Source organism: Hyla sarda, chromosome 11 (assembly GCF_029499605.1).
Source record: "Hyla sarda isolate aHylSar1 chromosome 11, aHylSar1.hap1, whole genome shotgun sequence".
Lineage (NCBI taxonomy): Eukaryota > Metazoa > Chordata > Amphibia > Anura > Hylidae > Hyla > Hyla sarda.
Window position 1 is genome coordinate 71140496 of NC_079199.1, and position 15725 is coordinate 71156220.

Here is a 15725-nt window from a genome sequence, read left to right on the forward strand (position 1 = left end):
CATCAGTAACTGCTGCTTAGTCAAGTGACGTCATATAATGATGTGGTGCATCCAGAGGACTGGCATACACATCGGAAGCAGGGTTGCCGTTCTATGGACATTAACTTTGTGTGTCGTCTTCTCACCTGACATGTATTGTGAAATTAATACATTTTGTATATGAGGCATCTCTTTACCTACATCTATAACACTCCTGAGGAAGTTGCAACGGAACATGTGGGGATTTTGGTGGAACCCGTACAGCTACACTAGTATCTTATTGCTGCTCCTCCTTTTTTTTTTTGTATTCTAGATTGGATGCACTTAAAGGGAAACAATCATCAGACTTTACCCTATATAACGCTTGGCAAAGCGTTATATAGGGTAAAATCTTTATTTTCACCATTCCCGGGGGATGCTTCTGCCCCCAGGGATGGTGAAGATATGAAGTTATAAACTAGTCACCGCCGCCACCATAAGTAGTCCCCTGGGCGGGGAGCTCTTCTCATCTACTCCCGTTCTTCGCCGGCAGCGGCTCCCCCTCCGCTTGATTGATGGGCAGCGTCATCGCTCTACTTTGTCTGTTCAGTGAGCAGAACAATGACGCGGCCCATCAACCAAGCGGAGGGGGCATCGCTGCCGGCCGAAGAACGGGAGTAGGTGAGAAGAGCTCCCCGCCCAGGGGACTACTTACGGCGGCGGCGGTGACTAGTTTATAACTTCATATCTTCACCATCCCTGGAGGCAGGAGCGTCCCCCGGGGATGGTGAGGACAACAAGTTTACCCTATATAACGCTTTGCCAAGCATTATATAGGGTAAAATCTGATGATTGGTTCCCTTTAATAGCTCCCCGGTATTTTGAATCATTTGAGTTAAGCCCCCCCACCATAAGAATGTTGGCTAATGCATCGTCAGGTTTAGAATGCTTGTAATTTATGCTAGCTAAATTGGCGAACTCTAACTTCCATTGTTACCTTAACAAAACACAATACAAGGCACTCCCTTGTGTGAAACTATTCCAATGAAGACCAAATGCAGGTGAAAGTCAATGGCAGACTCGCCTGTACAAGTTGTGCAAATTCTGGCACAATTCGTGAGGAAGAAGCCTACCAGCTTTGAATAGCATAGTACGTTAATTTTTTATTAATAAATGTTTTTTGAGGTAAATTAATTTTTCTTAAAGGAAAGCAATAAATGTTTGTTTTTAACGTTGGTCCATTTGACCATTCTTATTGGCAGCGCCCTGGGACCCTCTAGGAGGTTGTGTTTGGAAGTTTTTATTTTTCCATTATTACCTTGGCACCTACCGCACCAGGGTTACTGGGAACAGCCGGTGTGGTCCACTACCAGACTATCTATTGGGTCAACATTAAGCTGGTTGTATTAGCCTAGAAAAGCCCAAAAATCATAGGCGTTGCAATCCTAGTAATGCCAGGCTGGTGTTAATTTTATCTGACTGGTTATAGAAAACAGGGGCAACCCAACATAGTTTTATTAATAAAAAAGGCCTTCCCAGCCTAAAAAACAGCCTGATGCCGCCTTTCTGGTACCACTGGTGTGGTGGATACCAGGATAATAATGGGGTGTTAGTAATTGCCAATATAGACCACTAAGACCACCAGAGTTTTGGACACAATCAATCATAGAGTGACCATTACTAAGACAATAGCAATGATTTAAAATAAAAAAACACACACATTGAAAATATTCTTTTTTTTTTTTTTCTATTCCAAAAATACACCCCGACACAGCCCGGGTTTACCAGTTTATCTAAAAAAATAAAACTCCCCTCGACATAGTCTGTATGAACGATCTGCAAAGAAAAAAACAACAACAAACATAAGTATACTATTAAATGGGCACTGTCACCAACTTTTTTTTGTTTTGATATGTTGTAGTACATGTGTACTACAACATATCTCTAATATAGTGTCATTATTATTTTTTTTTAATTAACATGGTATAATTTACATTTGAAAACCGGCCACTAGGGGTCTCCTTCCTGGTGGCCGGCTGCAGCCTGGCGTGACGTCACGCCTGAATTCGGACTGATGCGGGCCTTTTTCTCTCAGGCTGCACTCGGTCCCTGCCTGTCAATCAGACAGGCGGGAGCGAGCGATGTGAACGCCGGGGCTGCGCTCATTGGCTGTCTGGCCTCGCATGTATAGTCTGGAGGCAGTGTGCCACTGAATCTCAGTGCTGCGCTGATTCTCCAGGACTATACATGTCCTGTACGGGTAAGTGAGATCTTATTTCACTTACCCGTACTTTATTTTGGTCCCGCGCCCCGTGAATACCTGCGTCCGCTCCTCCCCCAGCTCTCATGAGATTTCCAATGCTAGAGCTGGGGGAGGGAAGAGTAAGGGGAGAGAGGAGGTACACGCCCCCTCCTTCCTCTCCCCGAGCTGAGGACGCAGATCTCCACGGGGAGAAGTACACGCTCCCTCCTCTCCCCGAGCTGAGGACTAATATCTCCACGGAAAGCCAGAGCACTGTTCCTTATCTCCCCTGCCTGAGCTCTGACTGTGTTTACTATACAAGGGCTGGGGATTCATACACTGCAGGGACTGGGAATAAATCTCTGTCTGGGGATGATTTCTATGTGAGGAGGAGGGGGGGGGGGGGTCCCTGTTATGTGTGTGTGTATGCTGAGAGTTGTAGTCCCTGTCAGGTGTGTGTGTGTGTATGCTGGGAGTTGTAGTCCCTGTTAGGTGTGTGTCTGCTGGGAGATGTAGTCCCTGTCAGGCGTGTGTGTGTATGCTGGGAGTTGTAGTCCCTGTTAGGGGTGTGTGTGTGTGTATGCTGGGAAATGTAGTCCCTGTTAGGTCTGTGTGTATGCTGGGAAATGTAGTCCCTGTTAGGTCTGTGTGTATGCTGGGAGTTGTAGTCCCTGTTAGGTCTGTGTTTATACTGGGAGTTGTAGTCCCTGTTAGGTGTATGTGTGCTGGGAGTTGTAGTCCCTGTAAGGTGTGTGTGTATGCTGGGAGTTGTAGTCCCTGTAAGGTGTGTTTGCATGCTGGGAGTTGTAGTCCCTGTTATGTGTGTGTATGCTGGGAGTTGTAGTCCCTGTTAGGTGTGTGTGTATGCTGGGAGTTGTAGTCCCTGTTAGGTCTGTGTGTATGCTGGGAGTTGTAGTCCCTGTTAGGTCTTTGTGTGTGCTGGGTGTTGTAGTCCTTGTTAGGTGTGTGTGTGTGTGTGTATGCTGGAAGTTGTAATCCCTGTTAGGTGTGTGTGTGTGTGTGTGTGTGTGTGTGTATGCTGGGAATTGTAATCCCTGTTAGGTGTGTGTGTATGCTGGGAGTTGTAGTCCCTGTGAGGTGTGTGTGTATGCTGGGAGTTGTCCCTGTTAGGTCTGGGTGTATGCTGGGAGTTGTAGTCCCTGTTAGGTCTGTGTGTGTGCTGGGAATTGTAGTCCCTGTTACGTCTGTGTGTATGTGCTGGGAGTTGTAGTCCCTGTTAGGTCTGTGTTTGTATGCTGGGAGTTGTAGTCCCTGTTAGGTGTGTGTATGCTGGGAGTTGTAGTCCCTGTTAGGTCTGTGTGTGTATGTTGGGAGTTGTAGTCCCTATTAGGTGTGTGTGTATGCTGGGAGTTGTAGTCCCTGTTAGGTGTGTATGCTGGGAGATGTTGTCCCTGTTAGGTGTGTGTATGCTGGGAGTTGTAGTCCCTGTTAGGTGTGTGTATGCTAGTGTTTCCCAACCAGGGAATGCTGGGAGTTGCAGTTTTGCAACACCTGGAGGCACCCTGGTTGGGAAACACTGGTGTATGCCCTACAGAGGTGTGGTGAACTACAACTCCCAGGAGACTACAAAGGCAGCATGCTGGTGTTATACCAAAACTGAAAACTCCTGAATGACACATGCTGGGAGTTGTAGTCCCTTTTGTGTGTGTATGCCAGTGTATCCCAACCAGGGAGTTATATTAGTGTGCTGTGTATAATTCTATATATATATATATATATATATATATATATATATATATATATATATTAGTGTGCTGTGTATAACGCAGGTTTCCTTAAGCTGCAAGTGGGGGATGAACTGCACTGGCTGGTTTCTGCTTTTTCATGGGGTGTTCATTAGCCCCTTAAAGAGGACATAGAAATGAATGGGGTTTGTACAGGACATGAACATCACTGTATGAACCCTGTGCATTTATATGTCAGAGTTCATACAGTGATGTAGAAATGCACAGGGTTCGTACAGGGAAGCAGAGATGCAAGGGGTTCATACAGGGAAGCAGAGATGCACGGGGTTCATACAGGGAAGCAGAGATGCACGGGGTTCATACAGGGAAGCAGAGATGCACGGGGTTCATACAGGGAAGCAGAGATGCATGGGGTTCATACAGGGAAGCAGAGATGCACGGGGTTGATACAGGGAAGCAGATATGCACGGGGTCCATACAGGGAAGCAGATATGCACGGGTTTTGTACAGAGGTCTTCATGTCAGCGTTCATTGCACAACAGCTTTGAGAGAAAATCATGTCAGGAGGGACGTACAGGAGAAATAACACAGTAGCATGTACAGCTTCATGCAGGGGAAATTGAGAAGGAGGGGAAAACAGATTTGGCGGCGGCCGCCAATTGAAATCTATACTTGCAGAATTCTGCCTGTGGAGTTCTAGATTAAATCATTAACCTGTCTAGGACCAAGGGCGTAGCTGTACGCCCTCAGGGTTTACGGTCACCACCGGTAACCGGGCGGTGAACGGAACGGGATGCCTGCTGAAATCGAGGGAACTGTGATGTGAGTAGCGGGGGAGGTCCCTTACCAACTGCGGGCAGCAATCCTCCTCTAGGTGTGGCGGGCGGCAATCGTGCTGTTGACGGGAGCCAGGAGGTAAATAGTTGCCTAGCAACATCTGGAGGGCCACAGTTTGGAGATCACTGTGCAGTGGTCTCTAAATTCTGGCCATCCAGATGTTGCATAACTACTACTCACAGCATGCACTGACAGACCATACATGCTGGGAGTTGTAGTTTTGTAACAGGTGGAGGCTTACTGGTGGGGAAGCACAGAGTTTGGTTCTGTTACCTAACTGGGTGCTTCCTCACCAGTGTGCCTCCAGCTGTGGCAAAACTACAACTCCCAGCATGCACTGATAACCGAAGGGCATGCTGGGAGTTGTAGATATGCAACAGCTGGAGGTACACAAATACAACTCTCAGCATGCCCAGACAGCCATTTCCTGTTCGTGCATGCTGGGAGTTGTAGTTATGCAAGATCTGGATGGCTACAATTTAGAGACCACTGCACAGTGATCTCCAAACTGTGGCCCTCCAGATGTTGCTAGGCAATTACCTCACCTCCTGGCTCCCGTCAACAGCACGATCGCTGCCGGCCACACTTAGAGGAGGATCTCCGCCCGCAATTCGTAAGGGACCTCCACCGCTGCTCACATCACAGTTCCCCCGCTCTGCCCGGACTACCGTAGGTGGGTAGAGCGGAGGAACTGAATTTTAACCCTCGCGCCACCTCCCCGATCTGCTATTGGTCCATTGCTTCTGACCGGCCAATAGCAGGGGTAGCACCCTTGCCACCTCACTCCTATCACTTCAGGGTGATCGAAGCTGTCTTTCACAGCCCTGACCACCCTTATTTACTGGGTCACCGGAGACCCATATGACCTGGAATCACCACAAATCACCGGTCTGAACTGACCAACATGGGGGGCCTCAGGAGCCCCCCAGGCACGGGATGCCTGCTGAACGATTTCAGCAGGCATCCCGTTCCCTTCACCGCCCGGTTACCGGAGGTGACCGGAAACCCTGAGGGCATACAGGTACGCCCTTGGTCCTAGACAGGTTAATGATTTAATCTAAAACTCTACTTCCCTGTATGAACCCCGTGCATCTCTGCTTCCCTGTATGAACCCTGTGCATCTCTGCTTCCCTGTATGATCCCTGTGCATCTCTGCTTCCCTGTATGAACCCCGTGCATCTCTGCTCCCCTGGATGAACCCTGTGCATTTCTACAAGCCTGTATGAACCCCGTGCATTTCTATGTCCCTATATGAACGCTGACATATAAATGCACAGGGTTTATACAGTGATGTTCATGTCCTGTACAAACCCCATTCATTTCTATGTCCTCTTTAATGGGCTAATGAACACCCCATGAAAAAGCAGAAACCAGCCCGTGCAGTTCGTCCCTTCTTTCAGCTTGAGGAAACCTGCGTTATACACAGCACACTAATATATATATATATATATATATATATATATATATATATATGTATATATATACAGCATTATACACAGCACACTAATGTAACACAGCCCTGGTTGGGATACACTGGCATACACACACAAAAGGGACTACAACTCCCAGCATGTGTCCTTCAGGAGTCTTCAGTCTGTGGTATAACACCAGCATGCTGCCTCTGTAGTCTCCTGGGAGTTGTAGTTCACCACACCTCTACAGGGCATACACCAGTTTCCCAACCAGGGTGCCTCCAGGTGTTGCAAATCTACAACTCACAGCATTCCCTGGTTTTGAAACACTGGCATACACACACATAACAGGGACTACAACTCCCAGCATATATACACACACCCCCTAACAGGGTCTACAACTCCCAGCATACACACACACCTAACAGGGAATATAACTCCCAGCATACACACACACACCTAACAGGGACTACAACTCCCAGCATACACACACCTAACAGGGATTACAACTCCCAGCATACACACACACACACCTGACAGGGACTACAACTCTCAGAATACATACACACACCTAACAGGGACTACAACTCCCAGCACACACACTCACACCCCTAACAGGGACTACAACTCCCAGCACACACACTCACACCCCTAACAGGGACTACAACTCCCAGCACACACACTCACACACACCCCTAACAGGGACTACAACTCCCAGCATACATACACACACCTAACAATGACTACAACTCCCAGCACACACACACACACACCTAACAGGGACTACAACTCCCAGCATACACACACCTAACAGGGACTACAACTCCCAGCATACACACACCTAACAGGGACTACAACTCCCAGCATACACACACCTAACAGGGACAACAACTCCCAGCATACACACACCTAACAGGGACTACAACTCCCAGCCTACACCCCCCCCTAACAGGGACTTCAACTCCCAGCCTACAACCCCCCCCCCTAACAGGGATTACAACTCCCAGCCTACACCCCCCCCTAACAGGGACTACAACTCCCAGCCTACACACCACCCCCCTAACAGGGACTACAACTCCCAGCATACATATCCACACCCCTAACAGGGACTTCAACTCCCAGCATACACACACACACCTAACAGGGACTACAACTCTCAGCATACACACACACCTGGCAGGGACTACAACTCTCAGCATACACACACACATACCTCTGACAGGGACTACAACTCTCAGCATACACACACACACACACCTCTGACAGGGACTACAACTCTCAGCATACACACACACCTGACAGGGACTACAACTCTCAGCATACACACACACACATGACAGGGACCCCCCCCCCCCCTCCTCCTCACATAGAAATCATCCCCAGGCAGAGATTTATTCCCAGTCCCTGTATGAATCCCCAGCCCGTGTAAAGTAAACACAGTCAGAGCTCAGGCAAGGGAGATATGGAACAGTGCTCTGGCTTCCTCTCTCCCCCTGCTCTGGTTTTCCATGGAGATCTTTGTCCTGAGCTCTGAGAGAGGAGGGAGGGGCGTGTACTTCTCCCCGTGGAGATCTACGTCCTCAGCTTGGGGAGATGAGTGAGGGGTCGTGTACTTCTCCCCGTGGAGATCTACGTCCTGAGCTCGGGGAGAGGAGGGAGGGGGCGTGTACCTCCTCTCTCCCCTTGCTCTGCCCTCCCCCAGCTCTAGCTTTCGGAAATCTTCTGAGAGCTGGGGGAGGAGCGGACGCGAGAATTCACAGGGGCGCAAAATTCCACCTCACACCGGGTCTCGGCCGTGAGCACGGTAGGTAAGCGGCGATACTCCTCCTCCCTGAATAACACTACACTGCTAAACAGGGAGGAGGAGACCCCGGAGCAGCGTGCCGAGCGATACACTGCTCATCTATGCGTGCTCCCTATAGGAGCACAGCATAGATGAAGTGAGGGCAGAAGTCTTCACCCAGCAGGCGTCAGTGACGTCGCTCCTGCTGGGGAAGTCTGCTTCCGGGAGAGCTAGGGAGAAGAGCAGAAGATGAGACATTTATAAGGTAGCAAACATTTTTTAAAAGGCAGGGAGGGGGTTAGGGATAGTTTAGCAATATGTAGGGACAGGAAAAAAAAATACAGAAGGTGGGAGCTACTCTTTAAACATCAACACACTACAATTATACTAAGGCTACATTCACACTACCACTGTGCTCTTTCGCTCAGTCCTTTGGCAGGAGGAGTTTAGCGGAGAAAAAAATACTTCTGATCTTTTTTTTTTTTTTTCTGCTCAACTTCTGTAACATACTCGGACACCTGATTGATCCCATTCAAGTCAGTGGATCCTGGCGGTGTCTGTTGCGCTTAAACCCATTCAAGGTCCCTTCAGTGCAAAATGGCAGTGTGAACTTAGCCTTACAGAAGCTTCATCGATCGCAGTAATTCCAATAGTTATTCCATGTGCCTTCTGGTGGTGAAAAGTTGCAGTTACATGCTAAAAACCCAATCATTTATTTAACATCTTAGGATAGCTTTCCTTAACTTGACAAAGGAAAAAGCATCCTGACGGGTTAACGCGATCATTTTTATTATGGCGACATCTGTACGTGTCTTTTTGTAATGAACAACGCAGATATGCAATGCTTTATATATGGAAATGCTTGGATTTTAGGAATGTGTTTAGGGATTGTACACTGAGAATGGGTCTTGTAGATCTCTCTGATTTAGAATAGGAAAAATGTGGCTGATCTAAACCTTTTTCCCTGTGAAAATGGCTTTTGAAGTCCTTTAAAGGATGTTCTAGCCCTGTATCTGCCTTTACTTCCTAAATGAAGCCAGGGCCAAATAAGTTGCTGGTCTCAAGGTTGGGAAACTCAATGAGACTTCAGGGTGAGATTCGGATAATGCTAGGATATCTGGAATGCCTATGAAGTTTCTAAGCACTATCTTCTTCCAAAGGCAATTAACCCCTTAAGGACGCAGGACGTAAATGTATGTCCTGGTGCGGTGGTACTTAACGCACCAGGACGTACATTTACATCCTGTGCATAACCGCGGGCATCGGAGCGATGCCCGTGTCATGCGCGGCTGATCCCGGCTGCTGATCGCAGCCAGGGACCCGCCGGCAATGGCCGACACCTGCGATCTCGTGGGCGTCCGCCATTAACCCCTCAGGTGCCGGGATCAATACAGATCCCGGCATCTGTGGCAGTGTGCGATTTGAATGAATGATCGGACGGTGAACGGCGTGAACGAAAAAAAAAAGTCCCAAATTGCTACTTTTTTAATGCATTTTATTAAAAAAAAAATTATAAAAAATGTATTAAAAGTTTTTTTTATATGCAAATGTGGTATAAAAAAAAGTACAGATCATGGCGCAAAAAATGAGCCCCCATACCGCCGCTTATACGGAAAAATAAAAAAGTTCATCAAAATAAAGAGGTCATCAAAATAAAGGGATTATAAACGTACTAATTTGGTTAAAAAGTTTGTGATTTTTTTTAAGCACAACAATAATAGAAAAGTATGTAATAATGGGTATCATTTTAATCGTATTGACCCTCAGAATAAAGAACACACATCATTTTTACCGTAAATTGTACGGCGTGAAAACCAAACCTTCCAAAATTAGCAAAATTTAGTTTTTCTTTTTAATTTCCCCACAAAAAGTGTTTTTTGGTTGCGCCATACATTTTATGATATAATGAGTGATGTCATTACAAAGGACAACTGGTCGCGCAAAAAACAAGCCCTCATACTAACTAGTCTGTGGATGAAAATATAAAAGATTTATGATTTTTAGAAGGCGAGGAGGAAAAAATGAAAACGTTAAAATTAAATTGTCTGAGTCCTTAAGGCCAAAATGGGCTGAGTCCTTAAGGGGTTAAAAGGCTAATTGGGCAAATTTAACCTCTGTCAGAAATTGCCCATCTCTAAGAGAAAAGTTTATTTGGAGGGGTACAGTCAGCCCACACGAAGCATTTACAGTTTGTTGTGATTGACCCAAATATGCTGGGCAAGAAGACCCTTTCCCCTGGCGACTCCTGATTTTGAGGTTTTACATTTGAGGCTGAGGCAAATTTCAAGGCCTCACGGGGCCTCACGGGGACTGACAGAGGCAAACCTAATGTTTATGGGTGTCTCCTTATACACTCTGAGGAATATTGCTCCAGCAAGAATGTCTCTGTTGTGAGGGATGATATTAGTAAACAAACATGCTCCACCATGCTGCTGTAGAAAGATTGAGGAGGCTTCCACTCGTATCGTGAGAACTGCCTCAGAGGAAAGTCACCTGACAGCCTGAGTCCATGTAGCCACACAGCTCTGTTTTCTCTTACTAGCAGTTTTAGGAGGCAAACGTCTATACTTGAATGCTGCCTCCCCAAAAAACAGAGTGGCTGAACTACTGTCACTTAAAGGAATACTCCACCGCCCCAGCGTCCTGAACATTTAATTCCGAACCCTGGGTGCGGGCTAATGGGGTCTTGATATCATGGCCACGCCCCTCATGACATCGTGCCCCACCCCCTCAACGCAAGTCTATGGGAGGGGGAGTGGCGGCTGTCATGCCCCCTCCCATAGACTTGCCTTGCATTGAGGGGGCATGGCCGTGATAGCACGAGGGGCATGGCCGTGATTTCAAGACCCACGCACCCAACGTTTGGAACCCCTTTAATATAGCCACTGCAGCTTTTAGTGACATTTCAGTAACCACTTTAAGTTAGGGTTCACACATTGTAAAATCAAAAGCCCCAAAAAAACTAGCATAGGTATAAAAAGCATTTTTAAATCTAATAATGTGTTCCATTAACCTCTTAAGGACGCAGGGCGTATGGATACGCCCTGCATCCCGAGTCCTTAAGGACGCAGGGCGTATCCATACGCCCGTGGGAATTCCGGCCCCCACCGCTAGCCGGTTGGGGACCGGAGCCGGATGCCTGCTGAAATCGTTCAGCAGGCATCCCGGCATATCGCCCAGGGGGGTCATTATGCCCCCCCATGTCGGCGATCGCCGCAGATCGCTGGACAATTCAGTCCAGCGATCTGCGGCGATTCCGGGTCAATCGGGTCTCCAGTGACCAGGAATTACTGGCTGTTCGGGGCCGTCTCTGACGGCCCCGAACAGCCAGAGCCTGCAGGGGTGAGGTGGCACTGATGCCACCTCACGATCGCCCTGATTCGTCGGCCGGATTACCGGCCGACCAACCAGGGCGCCTGCTGCGGGCGTCACTCCCGCACCCGCTCCGCCCCTCTTCCGGAGGGCGTGAGCGGGTGCGGGAAGACGACCCCGGGTGCTGGGGACCCCGATCCCCGGCGTCCATGTTGGGATCGGGGCCCCAGGAGCGACGGCGGCGGCGAGGGACAGTCCAGCGATGAAGCAACAGCAGGAGGTGAGTTACAGCCTCCTGCTGTTGCTTAGCAACAGCTCCCAGCATGCAAAAAGGGCATGCTGGGAGCTGTAGTTATGCAACAGCAGGAGGCAGACCACCACAACTCCCAGCATTCCCTTATGGGCATGCTGGGACTTATGGTTTTGCAACAGCTGGAGGCACATTATTTCTATGGAAAAGTGTACCTTCAGCTGTTGTATAACTACAACTCCCAGCTTGCACAAACAGCTAAAGTGCATGCTGGGAGTTGTAGTGGTGCATCTGCTGGTTGCATAACTACAACTCCCAGCATGCCCGTTGGCTGTCGGTGACTGCTGAGAGTTGTAGTTTTGCAACAGCTGAAGGCACACTGGTTGTGAAACACTGAGTAAGGTCACAAATTCCGTGATACATAACCAGTGTGCCTACAGCTGTTGCAAAACTAAAACTCTCAGCATGTACAGTCTGTCAGCGCATGCTGGGAGTTTTAGTTTTGCAACAGCTGGATGTCCCCCCCAATGTGAATGTACAGGGTATACTCACATGGGCGGAGGATTACAGTAAGTATCCGGCTGCAAGTTTGAGCTGCAGCAAATTTTCTGCAACAGCTCAAACTGCCAGCGAGAAACTACTGTGAACCCCCGCCCGTGCGACTGTACCCTTAAAACACTACACAACACTACCACAAAAAATAAAATAAAAAGTAAAAAAACACTACATATACACATACCCCTACACAGCCCCCCTCCCCTCCCCAATAAAAATGACAAACATCTGGTACGCCATGGTTTCCAAAACGGAGCCTCCAGCTGTTGCAAAACAACAACTCCCAGTATTGTCGGACAGCCGTTGACTGTCCAGGCATGCTGGGAGTTTTGCAACAGCTGGAGGCACCCTGTTTGGGAATCACTGGCGTAGAATACCCCTATGTCCACCCCTATGCAATCCCTAATTTAGGCCTCAAATGCACATGGCGCTCTCACTTTGGAGCCCTGTCGTATTTCAAGGCAACAGTTAAGGGTCACATATGGGGTATCGCCGTACTCGGGAGAAATTGGGCTTCAAATTTTGGGGGGTATTTTCTGCTTTTACCCTTTTTAAAAATGTAAAGTTTTTGGGAAAAGAAGCATTTTAGGTAAAAAAATTTTAATTTTTTTTACATATGCAATAGTCGTGAAACGCCTGTGGGGTATTAAGGTTCACTTAACCCCTTGTTACGTTCCCCGAGGGGTCTAGTTTCCAAAATGGTATGCCATGTGGGTATTTTTTGCGGTCCTGGCACCATAGGGGCTTCCTAAATGCGGCATGCCCCCAGAGCAAAATTTGCTTTCAAAAAGCCAAATGTGACTCCTTCTCTTCTGAGACCTGTAGTGCGCCAACAGAGCACTTTTCACCCCCATATGGGGTGTTTTCTGAATCGGGAGAAATTGGGCTTCAAATTTTGGGGGGTATTTTCTGCTTTAACCCTTTGTATAAATGTACATTTTTTGGGAAACCAAGCATTTTAGGTAAATTTTTTTTTTTTTTTTTTACATATGCAAAAGTCGTGAAACACCTGTAGGGTATTAAGGTTCACTTTACCCCTTGTTACGTTCCCCGAGGGGTCTAGTTTCCAAAATGGTATGCCATGTGTTTTTTTTTTTTGCTGTCCTGGCACCATAGGGGCTTCCTAAATGCGGCATGCTCCCAGAGCAAAATTTCCTTCAAAAAAGCCAAATGTGACTCCTTCTCTTCTGAGACCTGTAGTGCGCCAGCAGAGAACTTTTCACCCCCATATGGGGTGTTTTCTGAATCGGGAGAAATTGGGCTTCAAATTTTGGGGTGTATTTTCTGCTATTACCCTTTTTAAAAATGTAAAACTTTAGGGAAACCAAGCATTTTAGGTAAAAAATTTTTTTTTTTTTTTACATATGCAAAAGTCGTGAATCACCTGTGGGGTATTAAGGTTCACATTACCCCTTGTTACGTTCCCCGAGGGGTCTAGTTTCCAAAATGGTATGCCATGTGGGTTTTTTTGCAGTTCTGGCACCATAGGGGCTTCCTAAAAGTGACATGCCCCCCAAAAACCATTTGACGCTCCTTCCCTTCTGAGCCCTCTACTGCGCCCGCTGAACAATTAACATGGACATGTGAGGTATGTGCTTACTCGAGAGAAATTGGGTTTCAAATACAAGTAAAAATTTTCTCCTTTTTACCCCTTGCAAAAATTCAAAAATTGGGTCTACAAGAACAAGCGAGTGTAAAAAATGAAGATTGTGTATTTTCTCCTTCACTTTGCTGCTATTCCTGTGAAACATTCAGTAAGCGTGTAAAGGGTTAAAACGCTTACTGAATGTCATTTTGAATACTTTCGGGGGTGCAGTTTTTATAATGGGGTCATTTATGGGGTATTTCTAATATGAAGACCCTTCAAATCCACTTCAAACCTGAACTGGTCCCTGAAAAAAAGCGAGTTTCAAAATTTTGTGAAAAATTTTAAAATTGCTGCTGAACTTTGAAGCCCTCTGGTGTCTTCCAAAAGTAAAAACTCATCAATTTTATGATGCAAATATAAAGTGGACATATTGTATATGTGAATAAAAAAAAAATTATTTTGAATATCCATTTTCCTTACAAGCAGAGAGCTTCAAAGTTAGAAAAATGCAAAATTTTCAAATTTTTCATCAAATTTGGGGATTTTTCACCAAGAAAGGATGCAAGTTACCAAAAAATTTTACCACTACGTTAAAGTAGAATATGTCATGAAAAAACAATCTCGGAATCAGAATGATAACTAAAAGCATTCCAGAGTTATTAATGTTTAAAGTGACAGTGGTCAGATTTGCAAAAAATGGCCGAGTCCTTAAGGTGAAAAAGGGCTCAGTCCTTAAGGGGTTAAAGAGATACTCTAGGGACCTTAAAGGTCTTCCGTATCCACAGGATCCATGATCTCCTGCACAGGGCCCCCGCTACTTACCCACCCTCAGCTCTTTGGCCCCCACCCTCGGAGACAATTGCGAGACAACTTGTTAAGCCTATCAGCTGGATGCTTTCCCATAGACTTTCATAGAACACATTATTAGAGTAAAAAATGCTGCTGCTTTTTATGCTCATTTTACAGCAGTTTTTTTTTTTTTTTTTTTTTACTGTGTGAACACAGCCCCTCTCTTGTTCTTGTTACCTATTTGTTTTCTCTTACATTAGATGGTCCTAAGGACACCTCTGTAGAAGATGCTTTGGAGCGAACCTATGTCCCATCATTGAAGACCTTTCAGGAAGAAATCATGGAAGTAATGGATATTGTAGAAAACAGACGACACAGGAAATCCTTCTGGTATTAAATGGATTGGAGCTATGCAGACTCACATATTACAGTTGAGCATCTGATCAGCTGTTAACATATATTAGAGATTTACAAGTCACAATCAAGCTCTGTCCTGTTAGGTTGGTTAGGATTACATATGTCTGGCATCTTTTCCCTCTGACGCTGTAGAACATGTACCAGAAGGAAACTGATGCTAAAACTGATCCCATTCATTTGAATGGGACAGTTCACATTCATCCGGCACCAGACAGGGAAGCGCATCTTGCTGCATTCCCCTGTCCGATGTTCAGAAACACTGGATGTTGTCATCAGTTGTGGCATCAGTTGCATCTAGATTTAAACAGGCTAGAATTACATGTCCGTCATATGTAAATCCAAAGTTTGGGGGTTAATGTTGTCGCCTGGATCCTTTATTTCATTAACCACACAATGACAACATTTCTTCAACCTGACCTTTTTTATTTTTTATTTTTAAAGAATTTGGTTACTGTATTATATGTCTACATCACAATAAAATGTAAAGGTGTTCAGTTAATGCGTTGTCTTTTTGAAGTTACTCATTGTGCTCTTGTATTTTTTCTGTTATTTGCTTACCCATTATGTTCTTATTCTGATGGTGACCTTTTATTATTACCAACTACTTTTGTTGTTATTTTTTTAAGTCATCCTTTTGCTTTCTAGAGGTAAGCAATGCCAGAAAAGTCCAGTAGCTATTTCGCTCAGTCTGTTTGCCTTGATCCAAGGCAGACTTGCATGCAATTCTGATGGAACAGGTGAAGTTGGATCTTTATTTGACACCTTGCACTGCTTATCTCCAGAAACAACTAAAATATAACATTGCCCATACAATAGTTGACCTAATAGTTTTGCATGTTAAGTTTGACCACCAAATTTGATACATCCAATCCTTTT

At 46.2% G+C, this 15725-nt stretch overlaps 1 protein-coding gene across 2 annotated transcripts in view; it reads left to right on the plus strand.

The window, feature by feature from the left end:
- Nucleotides 1-15348, plus strand: part of MRPL24 (mitochondrial ribosomal protein L24) — a 65164-nt gene extending 49816 nt beyond the window's left edge. For both annotated transcript variants that reach the window (XM_056546415.1, XM_056546414.1), the window contains exon 6: nucleotides 14693-15348. In XM_056546415.1, coding sequence (XP_056402390.1) covers nucleotides 14693-14829 — 137 coding nt within the window. In that variant the 3' untranslated portion in view covers nucleotides 14830-15348. The remainder of the gene's footprint in view (nucleotides 1-14692) is intronic.
- Nucleotides 15349-15725: the final 377 nt, after the last annotated feature.